Source organism: Dinoponera quadriceps, unplaced genomic scaffold (assembly GCF_001313825.1).
Source record: "Dinoponera quadriceps isolate SergipeBrazil2010 unplaced genomic scaffold, ASM131382v1 scaffold3, whole genome shotgun sequence".
NCBI classification, from domain to species: Eukaryota; Metazoa; Arthropoda; class Insecta; order Hymenoptera; family Formicidae; genus Dinoponera; species Dinoponera quadriceps.
This window is the reverse complement of record NW_014554293.1, coordinates 1680596-1696290: the sequence shown is the minus strand read 5'-3', so window position 1 is coordinate 1696290 and position 15695 is coordinate 1680596. Positions and strand designations below refer to the sequence as shown.

General features: G+C 41.6%; 2 protein-coding genes and 1 non-coding gene across 4 annotated transcripts in view; all 3 read left to right on the top strand.

Moving 5' to 3' along the window:
• The window catches only part of LOC106743232 (glypican-6), a 200310-nt gene extending 195692 nt beyond the window's left edge, over positions 1-4618 (top strand). For both annotated transcript variants that reach the window (XM_014616873.1, XM_014616880.1), the window contains exon 8: positions 315-4618. In XM_014616873.1, the coding sequence (XP_014472359.1) occupies positions 315-637 (323 nt within the window). In that variant the 3' untranslated portion in view covers positions 638-4618. The remainder of the gene's footprint in view (positions 1-314) is intronic.
• A 3937-nt stretch (positions 4619-8555) lies between these two features.
• Trnam-cau lies at positions 8556-8628 on the top strand. The gene has a single exon. It is a non-coding gene; the product is annotated as a tRNA-Met (tRNA).
• Positions 8629-8777: 149 nt separating this feature from the next.
• LOC106742247 (piggyBac transposable element-derived protein 4-like) lies at positions 8778-9601 on the top strand. Its single transcript, XM_014615000.1, has one exon. It carries the CDS (start codon positions 8999-9001, stop codon positions 9599-9601), a length of 603 nt encoding a protein of 200 aa, XP_014470486.1. The 5' UTR covers positions 8778-8998.
• The last annotated feature ends 6094 nt before the right edge of the window (positions 9602-15695 follow it).

Here is a 15695-nt window from a genome sequence, read left to right as displayed (position 1 = left end):
CACGCATTGCCGGACCGGTGCGAGGTTTGATTTTTCGACGCGTTGAGGACCGTGATTCGCTTCTTTACGAAGCTGAGACGCGGCGCTTTAGTCAATTTTCTTCGATAGTCGGCTTAATATACGCCGTTCCCTAGCTCTCACGACTCATACGATTATCGGCTAAACTAACTCGAGCATTTGTTCCTTCCGTTTTATTTCGTCAAATGCGCTTGAAAGAGAGCGCAGAGACGAAGAGGTAGAAGTGAGCCATTCTGCGAAAGCACGGTGGCACCTTCGCCGTCGCTAACAATGATTAATCGTCTCTCACGCCGCAGAGGAAACGTACTTCGGTTCGGGCAGCGGGTCAGGCGACGGTTCCTTCACGGACGACGAGGACGGCTTCAAGGAGAGTTCGGGGTACGGGCCGCCGGAGCCGGAGCCGCCGAAGCAGCAGCCGCCGCCGGTGGTGCACGAGGTCGAGACGCCGCCGCGGATGAAGATCGAGCCGAAGAACGTCGGCGCGAACAACGTGAACAACCAGACGAACGCGGAGAACGGCGCCAGCAGGCAGAAGATGTCCCTGTCCAGGGCGCTGACGACGTACCTGCTGCCGATAGTGATGATGTGGTTCGGCGGTTGCCTCACCGAATGGCTGTGATCGGGTGGATCTCGGGACGAGCGTAGCACAGTGTAAATATTAGCCGGTTCGCGGAGACGCCGACCGACGGAGAAGGGGACTTTCGCTCGGGAAAGTCGCTACCGGCACGTGGGGATCAGCCCGCGCGCCCGTGTGTTCGCTCATCGTCGCGGGTCCGTCGCGGACGCGCGACGAGGACGCACATAAGGACGCAGGTCGGAAGGAACGCTTGGCGAAGATGATGGACGCTTCCGCGTCCCCCTGATCTTACGGACTTATCGAAGCGCGGGTATCCGAGCCGCCAGCGCCGTCGAAGACGAGGTCGAAGGCGAGCGCGATTAACGGGATCGTTGGCGGGACAAGGGAGACGGCACCGTCTCCCTCCTCCTCTCTCGGGCGAGGGGAACAATGCGAGCGCGAGTGACCCGGTGGAGTAGCCTTTTGTCTCTCGGCAGGTAGGGGAGAGAGGAGCGCCTTTGAAGGTGGCCGGCTGTTGTCCGCTATTCGGTTTTATTATCGTCGCCGAGCAGGCTGGGATTAACAGGATCTCCGATGTCTCCCTCTCTCCTCCTTCTCTTGGCTCGTCGGCGGGCACGCCTCCGACTCCCCGGTCACTCGAGATCGCTCTCTTTCTCTTGCCCTCGCCACCGTGATGCCGCGAAAATGCCTCTCGTCCAGCGTAAGACGCGTGCACTGTTTCGAACCCGCGGAGAATTTCGATCGCGACGGGGACGGACGAACGAGATCGTCGTCCCGCCTTTTCCCCCGAGGAGGCTCTCCGGGTTCAACTTGTTGCGCCGTTTAACGACGTCTCCGAATTTTAGAGGGCCACATCGCGCGACGTTTATCAGACTCTTACTGCCAACTGTGGGAAAAAATGGAAGAAAAGGCGAAAAAAAAAAAGAAAGGAAGAGTAGACTTGTAAATTATATCACGGCGATGGGGTAACCACATTCCAGTTGGATCGTGTCTTTCCTCCTAATCTTAGATTAACTCAATGAACTACTCTTTAACAGGCAAGAAAAGATAAAGCTAGATATCTATTCCCAGTTGAAAATTCCGACTTTCACGCGAGCTGTCGCGAGGGAGAGATGCCGCGTTCCGATTGGAGCAGCGAGTCGTCTTTCCGGGTTTTCGACGTGCGCCTTCATATCGTTCTTATCTCTACTGCCACAAATTCAGACTTCCTCTTTATCCAAGTAGCTCCGTACCGTGAAGTTCTCCTCGTTCGTCTCTCTCAGTTACGAGAGAAAGAGAGAGAGAGAGAGAGAGAGACGCACGATAAAGGGCCGAGCCGTGCGGCCCTGAAGAGGACGATCGTCGATCGAACGACGCGACTGCATATCTCCATGTCGCGAGCGTAATCCGCGCGCCAACAGTCGCGACGAGAAAGAGGTTTCTGTAGTTTCAACACACCCGATATACGTAAAACGAGCCGAACGAAGTATACGGACAAGCGGAGAGGCGGGACTGAGTATTTATTAAGTGTTCGTCGTGTGATCGAGCGGAAGCTCGAGTCCTGGGAAGCGGTGGGAGGCACGAACAATCAGAATCCTCGTTCCGCGGATGAATTCCCGGAGAAGCCGCCGTTCCCCCGTTTCGTGCTAATTGTTAAATCGCTACGAGAAGGGTTTATCGTTTTTCCGTTCAATTCTCGTAGGAGGCACCGATCGTTACTGAGCTACGAAATCGATTATTTATTTCTTTCTTTTTGTTAATTATTTATTATTGCGTAAGGTGTCGATATCAAAAGGTTGTCAGGAAGTCCTCGTTGGGGTGTGTTCGGAAATTTTACTCAACGGGTGGGAGTAGCGTTCGTTAATCCGAATTATGATGAAGAAACCTTTGCTCTTTCTATCTTGAGTGATCGATTAAATGCCTACTCTGCCGTCGAATAGGATTTCTAAATTCACCCCTTGGATATCCGAAAGAATACCGAATCGATGTTGCTCGTCTGATTCGCAAAAGTTTTATCGGTCCTTCGAAATTACTTAATAATTAATCATAATTTTTATTTTACTCGGCGAACACGACGAACCTTTTGCACCAACCTAAGAATAATCTTGGCCTCAATTAATCAATTAATCAAAAGATCGGTATATTCTCGTCGTGTTACGGGACAAATATTTTAACGGCTTAACCGCGTGTATTGATAAAACGCTAAATACCCGACTATCTTCCGTTTGTATTTTGGTATCAGCGTTGACTGTCTGGATTTTAAATGGATAGATGCTTGGATCTTCGCTCCATCAATTCGATTAATTAGCGTATCTCAGTGTTTGATTGCGCGATTTAAATTTTGCGATGAGCTCAATCGAGCCGTAATAACAGGGTTCTCTCAATGTGAGAGTAAGAGAGCCGATGATTATTATCAAGCACCCGCGAGTCACGGGACACGGGATTACGGCGGTTCCGCGGATCCACGAACGAGGATTCAACTTGGCTCACGTTTTACGCGAGATTATTAATGGAAGAAAAGGAAGGAGAAAAAAATGTGGCGACACTCGGTCTCGTTCGACGACGAGTGCGCGGTTCCTCCGCCGCGGGGGGACAACGCGAATTAAACGGAAGTAACGATCACAACGGACAACGAGGGCTCGAGAGAGAGAAAGAGAGAGAGAGAGAGAGAGAGAGAGAGAGAGAGAGAAAGAAAGAGAGAGAGGGGGGAAGAGAGAGAGAGAGAGAGAGACTTTTCAAGGGAGGCGCACTCGAAGTCATCGCGAGACCGAGTCGTGATGCACCGTAATGTTAATTTGCGTTATAATTAATAGCGAGACGAGTGGGGAAGAGACGCGCGCGCAAAGGGATATTCGTTACGATTTAAGATGTACATAAGGAGAGTGGCGTGCGATATGAGGACGCGCGGGTGGCGCTTCGGCGTGCGAGATTACGTTCGGCTTCCGAAGGGGGCGCGAAGACGAGCGAGAAACTCGTGGAACGGTTCGCAGAAAGAGAGAGAGAGAGAGAGAGAGAGAGAGCATATACTCCCGGTAAAAGGGACTGAGCTTGCTTTCTCCTCGACGCCACATTGTGCTGGACAATCGATTCCGCTTGTGTTGAGCATCGTGTACGAGCCGTCGAACGAGATAATCGGTGCGAGTCAAGCTAATGAGAGACAGAGACAGAGATACAGCGATGGTTCCTTGCGATTGGTGTAGCCCGCAAAACTCCAGATTCGTCTGGCGGATGACTGTAGTTATGCAAAGAGGATCCAACACAGAAAATTGTGTCACCATATGGGCGCCTAAAATTAATGAAAAAAATCGTTTTTATCCTCTACTAGTGCCATTGTTTACTAGTTACGTCTGATTTACTGATTTTTAAAGATTAAGCTTATCGATGAACGTCCCAGAGCCCTTAAAGAGGAGATAGGCCATATTTGACTTCTCGGAGAACTTCAGCGTTGTTCGTACGTGTTAGATCGTGTATTAAATTTTCACCTATATTTTTCTCGAAACGTACTCCATGTTAATTGAAATCCTTCTTTCGTAACTATGGCTAGTTATCCCTTTTAATTCAACGAATAATCCTGACCGAATCGGGCTCGACTACTTTATCATATTGTTTTTCTTTTTTTAATTTGCTGAGAACAAGCGTGCGGGATGAATCTTCTGATTGTTATAGAACAATATTACGGTGTCGTGATAAGGTTTCTTTTTTACGTCGGCTCTTTGTTTCGCGCGAATGCGATTTGCATCATTGTGCCGTCCGACGGCTCGCGTTATCCCGCCACTCTGCCGTATTGTTCGCGTAGCATTTATTAACTCGGAGGGAACAGTGTCAAAGTGATGTGAGGGAACGGCGGTCGGAGGTGGGCTCCTGTGATAAAATCAAATAAATCGAGCATTATATGACCGCGCTCTCCACGCACCCGTGCTTTCCTTCGACTCACCGTGGAAGGGCGAAAGGCGCGCGCAGGCGCAGACGGACATTAAAAAAAAGATCTAGTGAAATATTAAAATATATTGTAATATTATATATATAATTATTATAATATTATATATATGCGTATATATATATATCTAATATATATATGTATATATACATATATATATATATGTGTGTGTGTATATATAATATTATAATATTATATATATAACTATTATTATATATAATATTATATATATATATATATATATATATAACTAATTATTTGTAATTATATTATTATTATTTTATTATTAATATTATATATATGAAATGAAATTAATATAAAATTATATAACATTCTGCAGTTGGAGGATGTTTTGAGCGTGCGTGTTTAAAAAGAAAGCGGCCCGTTACGAGAGGAAGACGCGAGTCTTATTCTCTCTCTCTCGATGTCGATTGCGAATTTGTTGATCCCCTGACAACATACACACACACACACACACACACACACAGAAACACATAATACCAATCGTACGGTAATCACGATATTTTTATTCCTTGCCAAATCTATCTCGCGGAGAATGTTGCGCACACTTTTATACATATATACATGTATGTATGTACGTACCGTATATATAATGTATTATTCTTTTTCTCCTTTTTGTTTCTTTTTCTCCGACCCTCTCCGGGGATGACGTGCGCGCGAAGCGCGCGAGGCTGTTGCATCGAGACGCAGGGAACAGGGTGTTTTCGAGAGAGAACTTTATATATCGACAGTTGACGGATTTTTGTAAAGGCGAGATCGCTCGGCTGCGAGTTCCTCCGGTTTCGAGCGTTCTCGCGTGTGTCCCTCGTTCTGCGAGAAGGGGAAATAGACGAATTTAGAGAAGGGGAGAGTGTGCCCCGGCACGAAGTGCCCCGGTACGATAGAGGAGAACACAAGTAGGTTTATACGTGTACGGGCGAGCAACGAGCTGCGACATTGTGTGCGAGAGCGTGGCACGAGTGTGCATGAGAAATCCTGCGCATTTACCGGCCTTTTTTCCTCGTTTCCCCTGTTAGGAGGAAACACCCGGTGACCGGGGATAACAGAGGGACGCGTGTCTGTATTGCCGGCTGATTTCCCCCGCGTCACCGCCGCGTCCTAATTTCCTCCGGCTTTTGTTCGCGAGTTCGACACTTCCCGCCCGTGTTCACGGATACTTTACGGACACGATCTGCTTTCGTTTCCTCGACTGTCCACCGCTTGCCAATGCACTCGTCGGTGTACATCTCGATTGTGTTGACTGGAGGATTGCGCACGCTATGAATACGGGTGTTTAAGACTAATCGTGATACATTATTCCTCCGCATTTACGACGAGTGTCGTTTATATAGGGAAAGAGAGAGAGGACGTTTCTCATGGAATAATAAAAATATATCACCCGATGCCGGACTTGACCATTGACATCAAATTGTATCACCTCTTGCGGACGAGAACACATCCTCGCGGGGAGTCCATAACGATCGACTTTTCGCGAGCGAAAAGCATAGTCATTCATATGTCAAGTCCGTTTTGAGTGCTTTCGTGCTGAAAGCATCGCTCTATCTTCCTTCGGCCTTCATGCAATGAGCGATAAAGATAGAATGACGCTTTCAGCGTGGTCCAAAACGAACTTCGCCATATTCAGGTTTTATATTGAAGTTTATCTTTAGATGGACGGATCGTCTCACCGGCTATAGAGCATTTAAGCTTGAATTTAAGGCGATCTTATATATCATAGATCATATATGCAACATACATTGAATTTTTAGCGCCGGCGGTGAATATCGGAACGCAGCTGTAGTCGGTCCTTATCTGACTAACTTGATCCAACCCTTCCCACTCCTGCGTCCGCGCGAGCGGTGCGTTAGTATCCGCACGTGTACGGACGTGAAATCGATCGCTTCACACATGCACTCGGCGCGAGACACACCGTGTCTCTTGGCACACGTACACACGGACAAGATGTTTCGCGTCACCTCGCTACACAAGGTCCCCAAAGTCAAATCTGGATTTGCTCTTGACTCCTGCCTTAACAGCATCATTTTGAAATTTGCTGAAAAGAAATATATTTTCGCAAGGTAAGGCCAACGTCAGTTTTATTATTAGATTCGTGATTACTAATCGTTGATCCGGTATGATTGCGCAAACTAGGCCGGGTCTATAAGAAACAGGTAAACAAGAAACATTAAATTAATCATCTGAAACAATGATTTTACGTGGATTTTACCCACATTTCGACATAATATTTTTAGAGTGTCTTCAAACCTGTTACTTGACGATATATAATATTTCTGTATATTAAAATTATGCCGTGGAAATATTATTTTTAATGTTTCAGTTAAATATTGTTAACAATGACGCTGTGTGTAATAATAAGAACTGCGTATTTAAAAAACGTTACATGCTATAAAATATCATTGTAGTAATGTTGGGTTAATGATTTCTTGTTTATTCAGGGAGGGGGGGGGGGGCATTTATATAGACAACGATTCGTTATTCATTCAATTTAATGGGCAATCCCAAAAGATGTTTATTCTATTCAACCTAAAAGAATCTTCTTTTAAAGCCCATATTAGACTAGTACGAAATTAAGGATTGCGAATTAGAAATCAGAATTCGATGAAACACGTAATTTTTCTATTTTCGAGTCGGTTATACTGGTCTTCCCTTTCAACAAACCAAAGGTACACCAGAATAAGTTTTCAGTTGCTTCAATCTTATTACACTTTATCGTTATGATCTGCATATGTTTATAATGTGCGCGTTTTTTTTATAGTTTTAGGCAGATGTATGTAATGTCGATTTCAAACGGCCAAATTTTTATAATACTCTCTGCGGTTTACCGTTGCCTTCCGAGAAGTAGCGGTCGAATAAAATTTAACGTAGAGCTCTTCAAGTATCGACAAGATAATATCAGAAGTCCTGAGCTCTCGATAAGTTTTCGTACATGCAAAGGAGCCCTGAAACACCCGGAGATAATTGAAGATAAGTGACATTATCGACTATTTTTCGTCGTCCTATATAAATATCGGGATGTTCAGGGTATAATATTAATTTTATGATATTTATAAAATTGATTTTATTATTTACGGTTACTTCGATGTCTCAACAATATGTATGCAGACATGCAATGAAGCATATTAAATATTTTCGTGAAGCTACATTTTTGCAATTAGCAACTACGCTAATTTTGATTTTAATTTACCGACTACAGGTTACTAAACAGCAGAACCCGGAGATAATTGAAGAAAGGTGACGTTATCGACTATTTTGAGTTATCCGATATATAAATATCTGAATAATAAGTATTAATTTTATCATTTACGGTTACTCCGATGTTTTATCAAAATGTATACAGGCCTACAATGAAAGATATTAAATATTTTTGTGAAACTGTATTTCTGATGTTACCATCTACGCTAATATGACACAAATTTATCGACTGGAGGTTATTGGACAACGAAATTTTTCTGCACGCTAAATTCCATGAGGTTGGCCCGTAAGTTCTTTTTAATATTACTTCGTTGGTACTTCAAGTAAAAGTCTGGATATCTTCGAATTTTTTACTTATATATACATATAAATAAGACGTTGAAGATGTCCGAATTCTTACGTGAGGGACTCTAATCTAATGTTGTCTCTGGCTGATTTTGAATCTGAATTTACGACACAGAGAGCAGATACACAACTTTCTGCGCCATGATCACCATAGTATTAACTTGCTTACATAAACATGGTAAAATGCGGCCAAACGTAATGTGTGATACGTGAAGATCACGTAGAAAAAATCACGGAAGATAGTTGTTGAAAAGTAAGACGTCTTTTAAAAGTTTTTATTACCTGGTATTTACCTTTTTTTCGGTATACTTTCGGTATACTTTCTACTACGAGAAATAAAAATCGGCCTGTGTATACGACTGAAAAGTATTATGCTGTACAATTTCAATGTAATTAAAGAATATACTTATAAATTTGTATCAATCTAATCTTTATTAATTGTATGTGTAAATTGTGAAATACATTTATAAATTCGCCACCATCACCGCCTCGGTAGCGCAGTAGGCAGCGCGTAAGTCTCATAATCTTAAGGTCGTGAGTTCGATCCTCACCCGGGGCAAGTTTTTTTTATTAACCCTTTCGGTACATTTGACGAGTGAGACTCGTCATCTGCTTACTTGGGTATAAAATGTATTACTTTTACATATTAATCCATATAGCGACAAGTTAAATCTGTCCCATGGGCATAAAAATCTTAACACTTTATCGACCGGCCGTCGATTAATCGACGTTTTGTTCTCAGCGCTTATCGACCGGCCGTCGATTATTCGACTTTTATTCCACAGCGCTTAACGACCGGTCGTCGATTAATCGACTTTTGTTTTTTCCGTTAGATTTGGTTAAGTTAGACTGACAAGTAGCAAGCAGCAAGCATTTCGAATTCTGTATTTAGATAATCGTTGCTTTTCTCTAAAATTTAGCCCTTAAAGATGAATGAAAAGGATAGTGTTGGTGAGTTTTATCTCGACGACCTGTCAGATTGTCTTCACTGCTGTTCAGCAAGTAGTACTGATGACGAAAGTGATAGCAGTAGTATAACGATTCGAAAGCGACGTTCTGTATCACTAATATACAGTGATTCAGAAGACGAGGGCATAAATAATAACGTTAAAGACAGCTGTGGTACATGGTCAACGAACGACAAGAATATAATTTTGGAACCTTTCGAAGGCAGCCCCGGCGTAAAAATTATACCAAGTTCCTCTGAAAGCGTAATAGATATTGTGAATTTATTCATTGGAAGTGACCTGATTGAGCACTTCGTGAGGGAGTCTAATAGGTATCATGATCAAATTATGGAAAAATATAGAATTACACCAAAAACGAAAAAATGGACTGACATCACGGTGTCTGAAATGAAGGAATTTTTGGGCCTGATCGTTCTTATGGGACAAGTAAAGAAGGACGTTCTCTACGATTATTGGTCCACAGACCCAACTATAGAAACGCCATTCTTCTCGAAAGTTATGAGCAGAAACAGATTTTTACAAATAATGCAAAGCTGGCATTTTTGTAACAATAAACTTTTTTAATTTTAAATCTTTTTTCGACAAATATTGTCATATGGATTATGGTATATTTTATGTAAATATTATACTGAAAACGATTGTAATAGATAAAATAAATATTGTTTAACACTAATATCATTAAAGTAAAAAATTTTATTAAATTTGGTTACCCTATAATAACACGAAGCGTACAATTTTACCGGAGCATAAGAAAAGCGCATATATTCCCGCGCGGCAGTCTAAGCCGAAACCGAGCCGGTGTCTCGGATGATCTGCGGCTGAGTGGCCGGTGAGAAGGGCATAGGATGTTCGAACCGCTACCGGTCGGTAAAGTGTTAAAATAATTCAGTACTCAAAGGGTTAATCGATATTTACAATCACGTGAATTTTTGCAATGAGTTGTGATTGCCACGGGATTTTACATCGTTCTTTCAGCAACCCACATATTTCTATTTCCGACATTAATAAGCGTTCTTACAAATTCGAAGAAGATTTTACTTTTTGACATAATTACATTAAATACTTATTTTATAATATTGTTTGTATGGAAAATTACTAGTAAAATATTAAACCTTTATATATTGCACAATCCAGCATTAATTTGTCATTATTTATTCAATAAATAACCGATTTCTCTACGGAACTTTAATCCGCTGGCATACGCACCGGCTAGAAAATGGCAAATTTACGAAAGAAATCGTTCTGTGAGCAGCGAGGGAAAAATCCCTCGTCGGAGAAACAGAGCATAAGAGACAATTATGCAAATGTGACGCTCGCAAGAAGGAGCCCGTTGCCTCTTGGGATTGAAACGTGGAAGTTAAAACGAGTTGTGAATTGTTTGCTGCCCTTTAGCGGTAGCGCAATTTGCAAGCAAACAGCCCATTAAGCCGTGTTCGCCGTAGGCTGTGCTGCTTCCTGAAAAAACCGACGCGTTGTTCGTGCTGTTTCTTACAAATGACTGCGTGTAATAGCGCTGCGATATCCGAGAGAGAAAGAGAAGGAGGAAGAGAATGAGAGAGAAAGAGAGAAATTCGATTCCTCAGGGAAGATATCTTAGATATCCTTTGAACACATCGCCAACCAATCGGAGAAGCCAAAGATTTTTCAGGTTTACGATGGATTATTAATCCTTTTCGGCCCTTTGTATACTTAAAGGTACGGTATATAATATTAAAAATTACTAAAAAAAATTACTTAATTGATCTCTCTCACTCCCTCTCTTTCCCCTTTTCTCTCTCTCTCTCTCTCTCTCTCTCTCTCTCTCTCTCATTATTTCTCTCTTTCTCTTTACATCGTTTAATATAGCTCTTGGAGTTATCTACACGGAAGAAATGCCGTTAAATCAATCAAATTATACACCAGCAGCGTAATTAGAATAATTTTCTTAATTCAATGGCAAATATAATTAAAACTACAATGTTATATATTATTTCAATAGTTAAAGTATTAATTTCATTGATATTGCCATTGAATTAAAAAGATTTTTTTCCAATTAGGAAATACTATTGATTCAATAGTATTTTTTTCATTGCGTAGTTATAGTTTATTTAACTTAAAAAACAAGTCATCAATTTTCTTTAATTCTTCATAATAAAATTTTTCAATTTTCCCTACTAAAGTCACTTTGCAAATAAAACTTTTGGAACATTAGTCACATCTATCTGATATGTGTCTATTAAAATAATTAAATGTCCAAAATAAAGGACGTCAAAAAACGTCAAAAGGTGTTAATAGACCGGCTGGTATTTTTATGGTTACGAGGAGACACGATTGAATTTTATTATCGAAGCGCATCGGCAAGGTGAGCGGGCACGAGAGATAAATGCATGGATAGACAGAAAAAAAGAAAGAGAAGCCGAGGGCGGAAGGGAGGAGAGGGGAAGAAGAAGAGAGAAAAAAATCGACGTGTCACTCGTGCCATCTCCTGCGCGAACTTCCCTGCGTCCTTCACACTTGCACAGCGGCGATTGATTGTGCAAAGCCGCGCGGGTCATTAGTCGGGCGACACATTCACAGGTGGGCGCGGAATTCGCGCGATCGCGATATCGAGGGAGACAGCGACGTCTATTTAAGCGCGAGCTGACTGAAAACCCGCGCACGATGCTCCCATTTAGCGTCGTTCTCAGCGTCGTTGAGACGCGTCGTTGAGCCGTCTATGAATGACGAAAAGGGAAGAAGGAGGACGCACCCCGCGGATATCCGCGAGCACACCGCCCCCGGAGCTGATTCCGCGCTTGATTCGGGTCGCATTCACGGCGCATCGCGTCGGTTCGGCTCGCGATGAAAAGGCGTACCGCTTTCTGAATATATTCCAATTAAAAAGCCGGAGCTTCGTTACACTCGGGTCCTGCCGTCCCCCATCCCATCTTCCTCCGGACGCCCGGCAGCTTCGCCGCCGCCCTTCTCTTTGCGCCCCCGAGGCCGCCGACCCCTTTTACTTCTGGCTTTTGCCTTCCGTCAAGAGAAGGAGAGGTGGAGCGAAACGGGGAGAAACGCGGGTGTCCGCTACATTTTCTCCAGTGATTACTTCAGCGTTCTTCTTCGCTCCAAAGTATTAGAATCGACCCATCCACGTGCACGGTGTAAACGAGCAGGAGATTCGTAGGTAAGGACTGAATGCCGAAATTATATTTTGCTAGCGGTTTTATACTAGTACATATATATGTGCTAATTTCGACACAAGTATTACACCGAAATTTTGATATTTGATATATTTACACAAATCGGTTTTTTTCTTGTTTGTTGCGCATTATCGAAAAATACCGGTACACTGAGGGGAAAATATCTAAAAAAATGTTTGCCCGATTGGATACTAATAATATATTTACATAAATCTAAGTGCTTTTATTTAAATAAATAATGTGAATAATTATTCTCATAGATAGAAATAATAATTGCTTTCATGAAAAGCTGCATACTTCAAAAAATGTATATTCTTTTATTTAAAAAAAAAAACTTTCCTCAATAGAAAAATATATATATTGTTATTACATATATGGATATGTTATTAGTACCTACTGAATAAGTGCTTTTTTATTTTGTAGATATTTCATTCTCAGTGTGTATCAACGATATAATTAATACCGGTTTCTAGGCTGTCACTGGCGTATTCATGTTTTTCGCAAACGCGGGGAGAGAAGCTGCGGCTCCGACTCGGCCCGACTTCCGTGTGAAAAAGGCCGAAGAATCTTTCCTACGCGCACGTACGGGCTGCCCCCCGTCAAGTGTTTAACGATGCTGCGCACAACGGAGACACGGAAGAGGCCCCGAAAGAGCCGAGGAGGGATAAGAAGCGCGTGCCCAAGTGCCAACACGGCTCTTACGCGCATATGCACACGCGTGTGCGATTATTCGTCGCGGCACAATACGCACGTGGCGTGGACGCGTGCGACGCCACTTGTCGCACGTATCCCGTTTGGAATCCCTGTTTGCGACTTGCTCTTCGCCTCTCCGCAAAGATAATCGCGCAAAAGAAATAATCGAAAAAATAATCGAACCGAGAAGAGAGAAAGAGGAAGAGAGGGAGAAAAATCGAAATTAAGCACATGAAATTGTGAACAATATTTCCCGTTGTTCAGAGTGTGTGTAGATGTGTGTGTGTGTAGATGTGTCTGTGTTTGAAGTCTTCGTAATTACTACCTTTGTGATAAATATAATTACAAATCTTGAAGTTATTAAATTGGAGTTATTAAATTAATACGTTCCGTGCCGAACTAATTTTACATAATTTGTCGTCCACCGGACTATGTTGAGTCAAATTTTATTACTCACTAAGTTTCATAATAATTTAAGTTTCATAATAATTATCAAAGTATTTCATGATTATGTTTCATTTTAGAGTTGAATTATGAAGCGGCCTAAAAGAAAAGCTCAAGCGGTACGGAACTTCCTAGGTGACACAATTAATAAAATTGATGAATAAAACCAAAGTTATTAATGAAATTACGTGTGATGATGAAATTAATTAATTTTCTGCAATCCGAATCGAAAATGTTTCTTTTCCGATTTTCCTGATTGTTTTCTGATTTTCAATTTTTCCCCACAACCGAGAAATTCGTTTGCTGTCGCTTGCGCTCAAAAAGGAAATACGTAGAAATTTATTTTATTTGGTATTTTACTCATATAGTTTACGACGATACGTATAGTTTGCATTTATTTATATCAGTATTTAACTAATGCTACAACATATTTGCAACAATATATTTATGCGGAATATATCACTAATGAATTAAATGTTTATAGAATCGATTAAATGACACAATATCGAGATTAACTCGATATAGAGGACTCCATGGGATTAAAGTGATTAAATTAATTAAATTAATCAAATTAATTAAAATGATTTTCATTTTACAGAAAATTTCAATGAAAATTAACACGTGCAATCCAAGATTTATAATTATCTGATTCTACAGTCCTTCATATCCATATACATTTAAATGTAAAGTTTGTATGTAAAGGTTGAATTCTTCTTCCCATAATATATCGAATAACGAATTTTTAAAAAGAAAGAGTTTTTAAAAATGCAAATCACGAGATTTGCCGGTTGTATAAGAAGAACGAAGAAACTGGCGCGCAGTTCATTATATCAAAGTAATAATGCGTGATGGTTACCCGTTTCTTCTTCTTTTTAGAGAAAAAGAGGCACGTTGAACGTGAATTGACAGAAAGACCGAGGGACAAAACCGAGACGAGGATGCGCATGATTTTTCCTTCGTTCACGCAATTTCATGTTCGGAGATGCGAATCCGTCTTTCTTGCATATCGGATATGTGGAGGAGAAAGGAGAAAAAATCGCGAGTCGAGGTTTATTTCACTCTGAACACACTCGGAAGCGTCTTCCCCATTTTCTCGTTTCCTCCTCTTTTCGGTCGTGCCCGGGGAAACCGAAGGGAAAGAACAAAATAAAGCGGTGACGAGAGATTGCGAGAAATGCATCATGATTTCCGCGACCCCTCGCGCGGAAGAGACCATTACCTTCTTTTATATAATGTCACTTATACGTGACTAGTTGGACGGATAACACTGTTATCTTCACAAGTTACTCTCTTTCAGTAACGATTTGATGGCGATGTGATATTTTTTTCATTAATTTCAACAGTAATGCAGTTACATTTCTGGGATAACGATAACGAATATAATCAGTACTTTTTCCATTACTTTACACACACACACAAGTTAAGTTTAAATAATTTATATATTTTTTTTTAATGAAAAAAATGTGTGTGTGTATATTTTTTATTAAAGATAGAACGAACAACCCAATATATTTATACATAGAATTTATACATAGATGAGCGTAAGCGAATCCTAAAAAGATTTTCAAAGTTAAGTTAAAGAAATAAAAAATAAACATTTTGAGCTCTTCGGATTATGCGTCTTATTTCTTCAATTGTCATTATTTTTACCTCCGAATGTCACTTTATGTTAATTATTTTATCATTTGCGTCGTTAAATTTTCTAAAATAAAAAAAATATATATATATATATAGATATATAACATAGGTTTAATCGAATTATCAGCGTAATTCATTTACGAATGGCATGGCATTTAATGTGGTAAACATAATTATTATCTCCTCTATTTTACATCGATGTACAAGGTACGCACACATACACTCGCTCTTTCTCTCTCTCCCTCTGCCCCTCTTTCCTTTCGACCCAATTAGCGCAAGCAGCCGCGGCAAAAATCGTCGTGATAATCGCGACAGTTGCCGCGCGTTCTCTCATCGTTTCCGTGCAATTAGATTCGCTACATCCGCCAATTCCAGTCCGCGGCGAGCATCGCCGCCGTCGCCACTCGACTTGTATCGGTTTCAACCAATTACTCGTGCTTGGTCACGTGCCTATCGCCACGTGTGCGCTCCACTCTCCGGTTACAGAAGGTATATCGAGAAGAGATGTAAAACAACAATGAGAGATACAGATCTCTCTCTTCTCTCTCCGGGTACTTAGCGTTCACGAGATCGCCCAGGTCGACTTCAATCAATCCAATAGCGACGTAGAGACGCGATGGGAAAGGAGATGCGTGTAGGTGAGAAATATACATATTCGTTTGTTGTTGCTGTGTTGATAATAATCTATTTATCTACAATAACCTCTTCTATATTTCGTAAAA

Coding starts and splice junctions, on each gene's coding strand:
- LOC106742247 (XM_014615000.1), top strand. CDS start 8,999: ATGAATGAAAAGGATAGTGTTGGTGAGTTTTATCTCGACGACCTGTCA.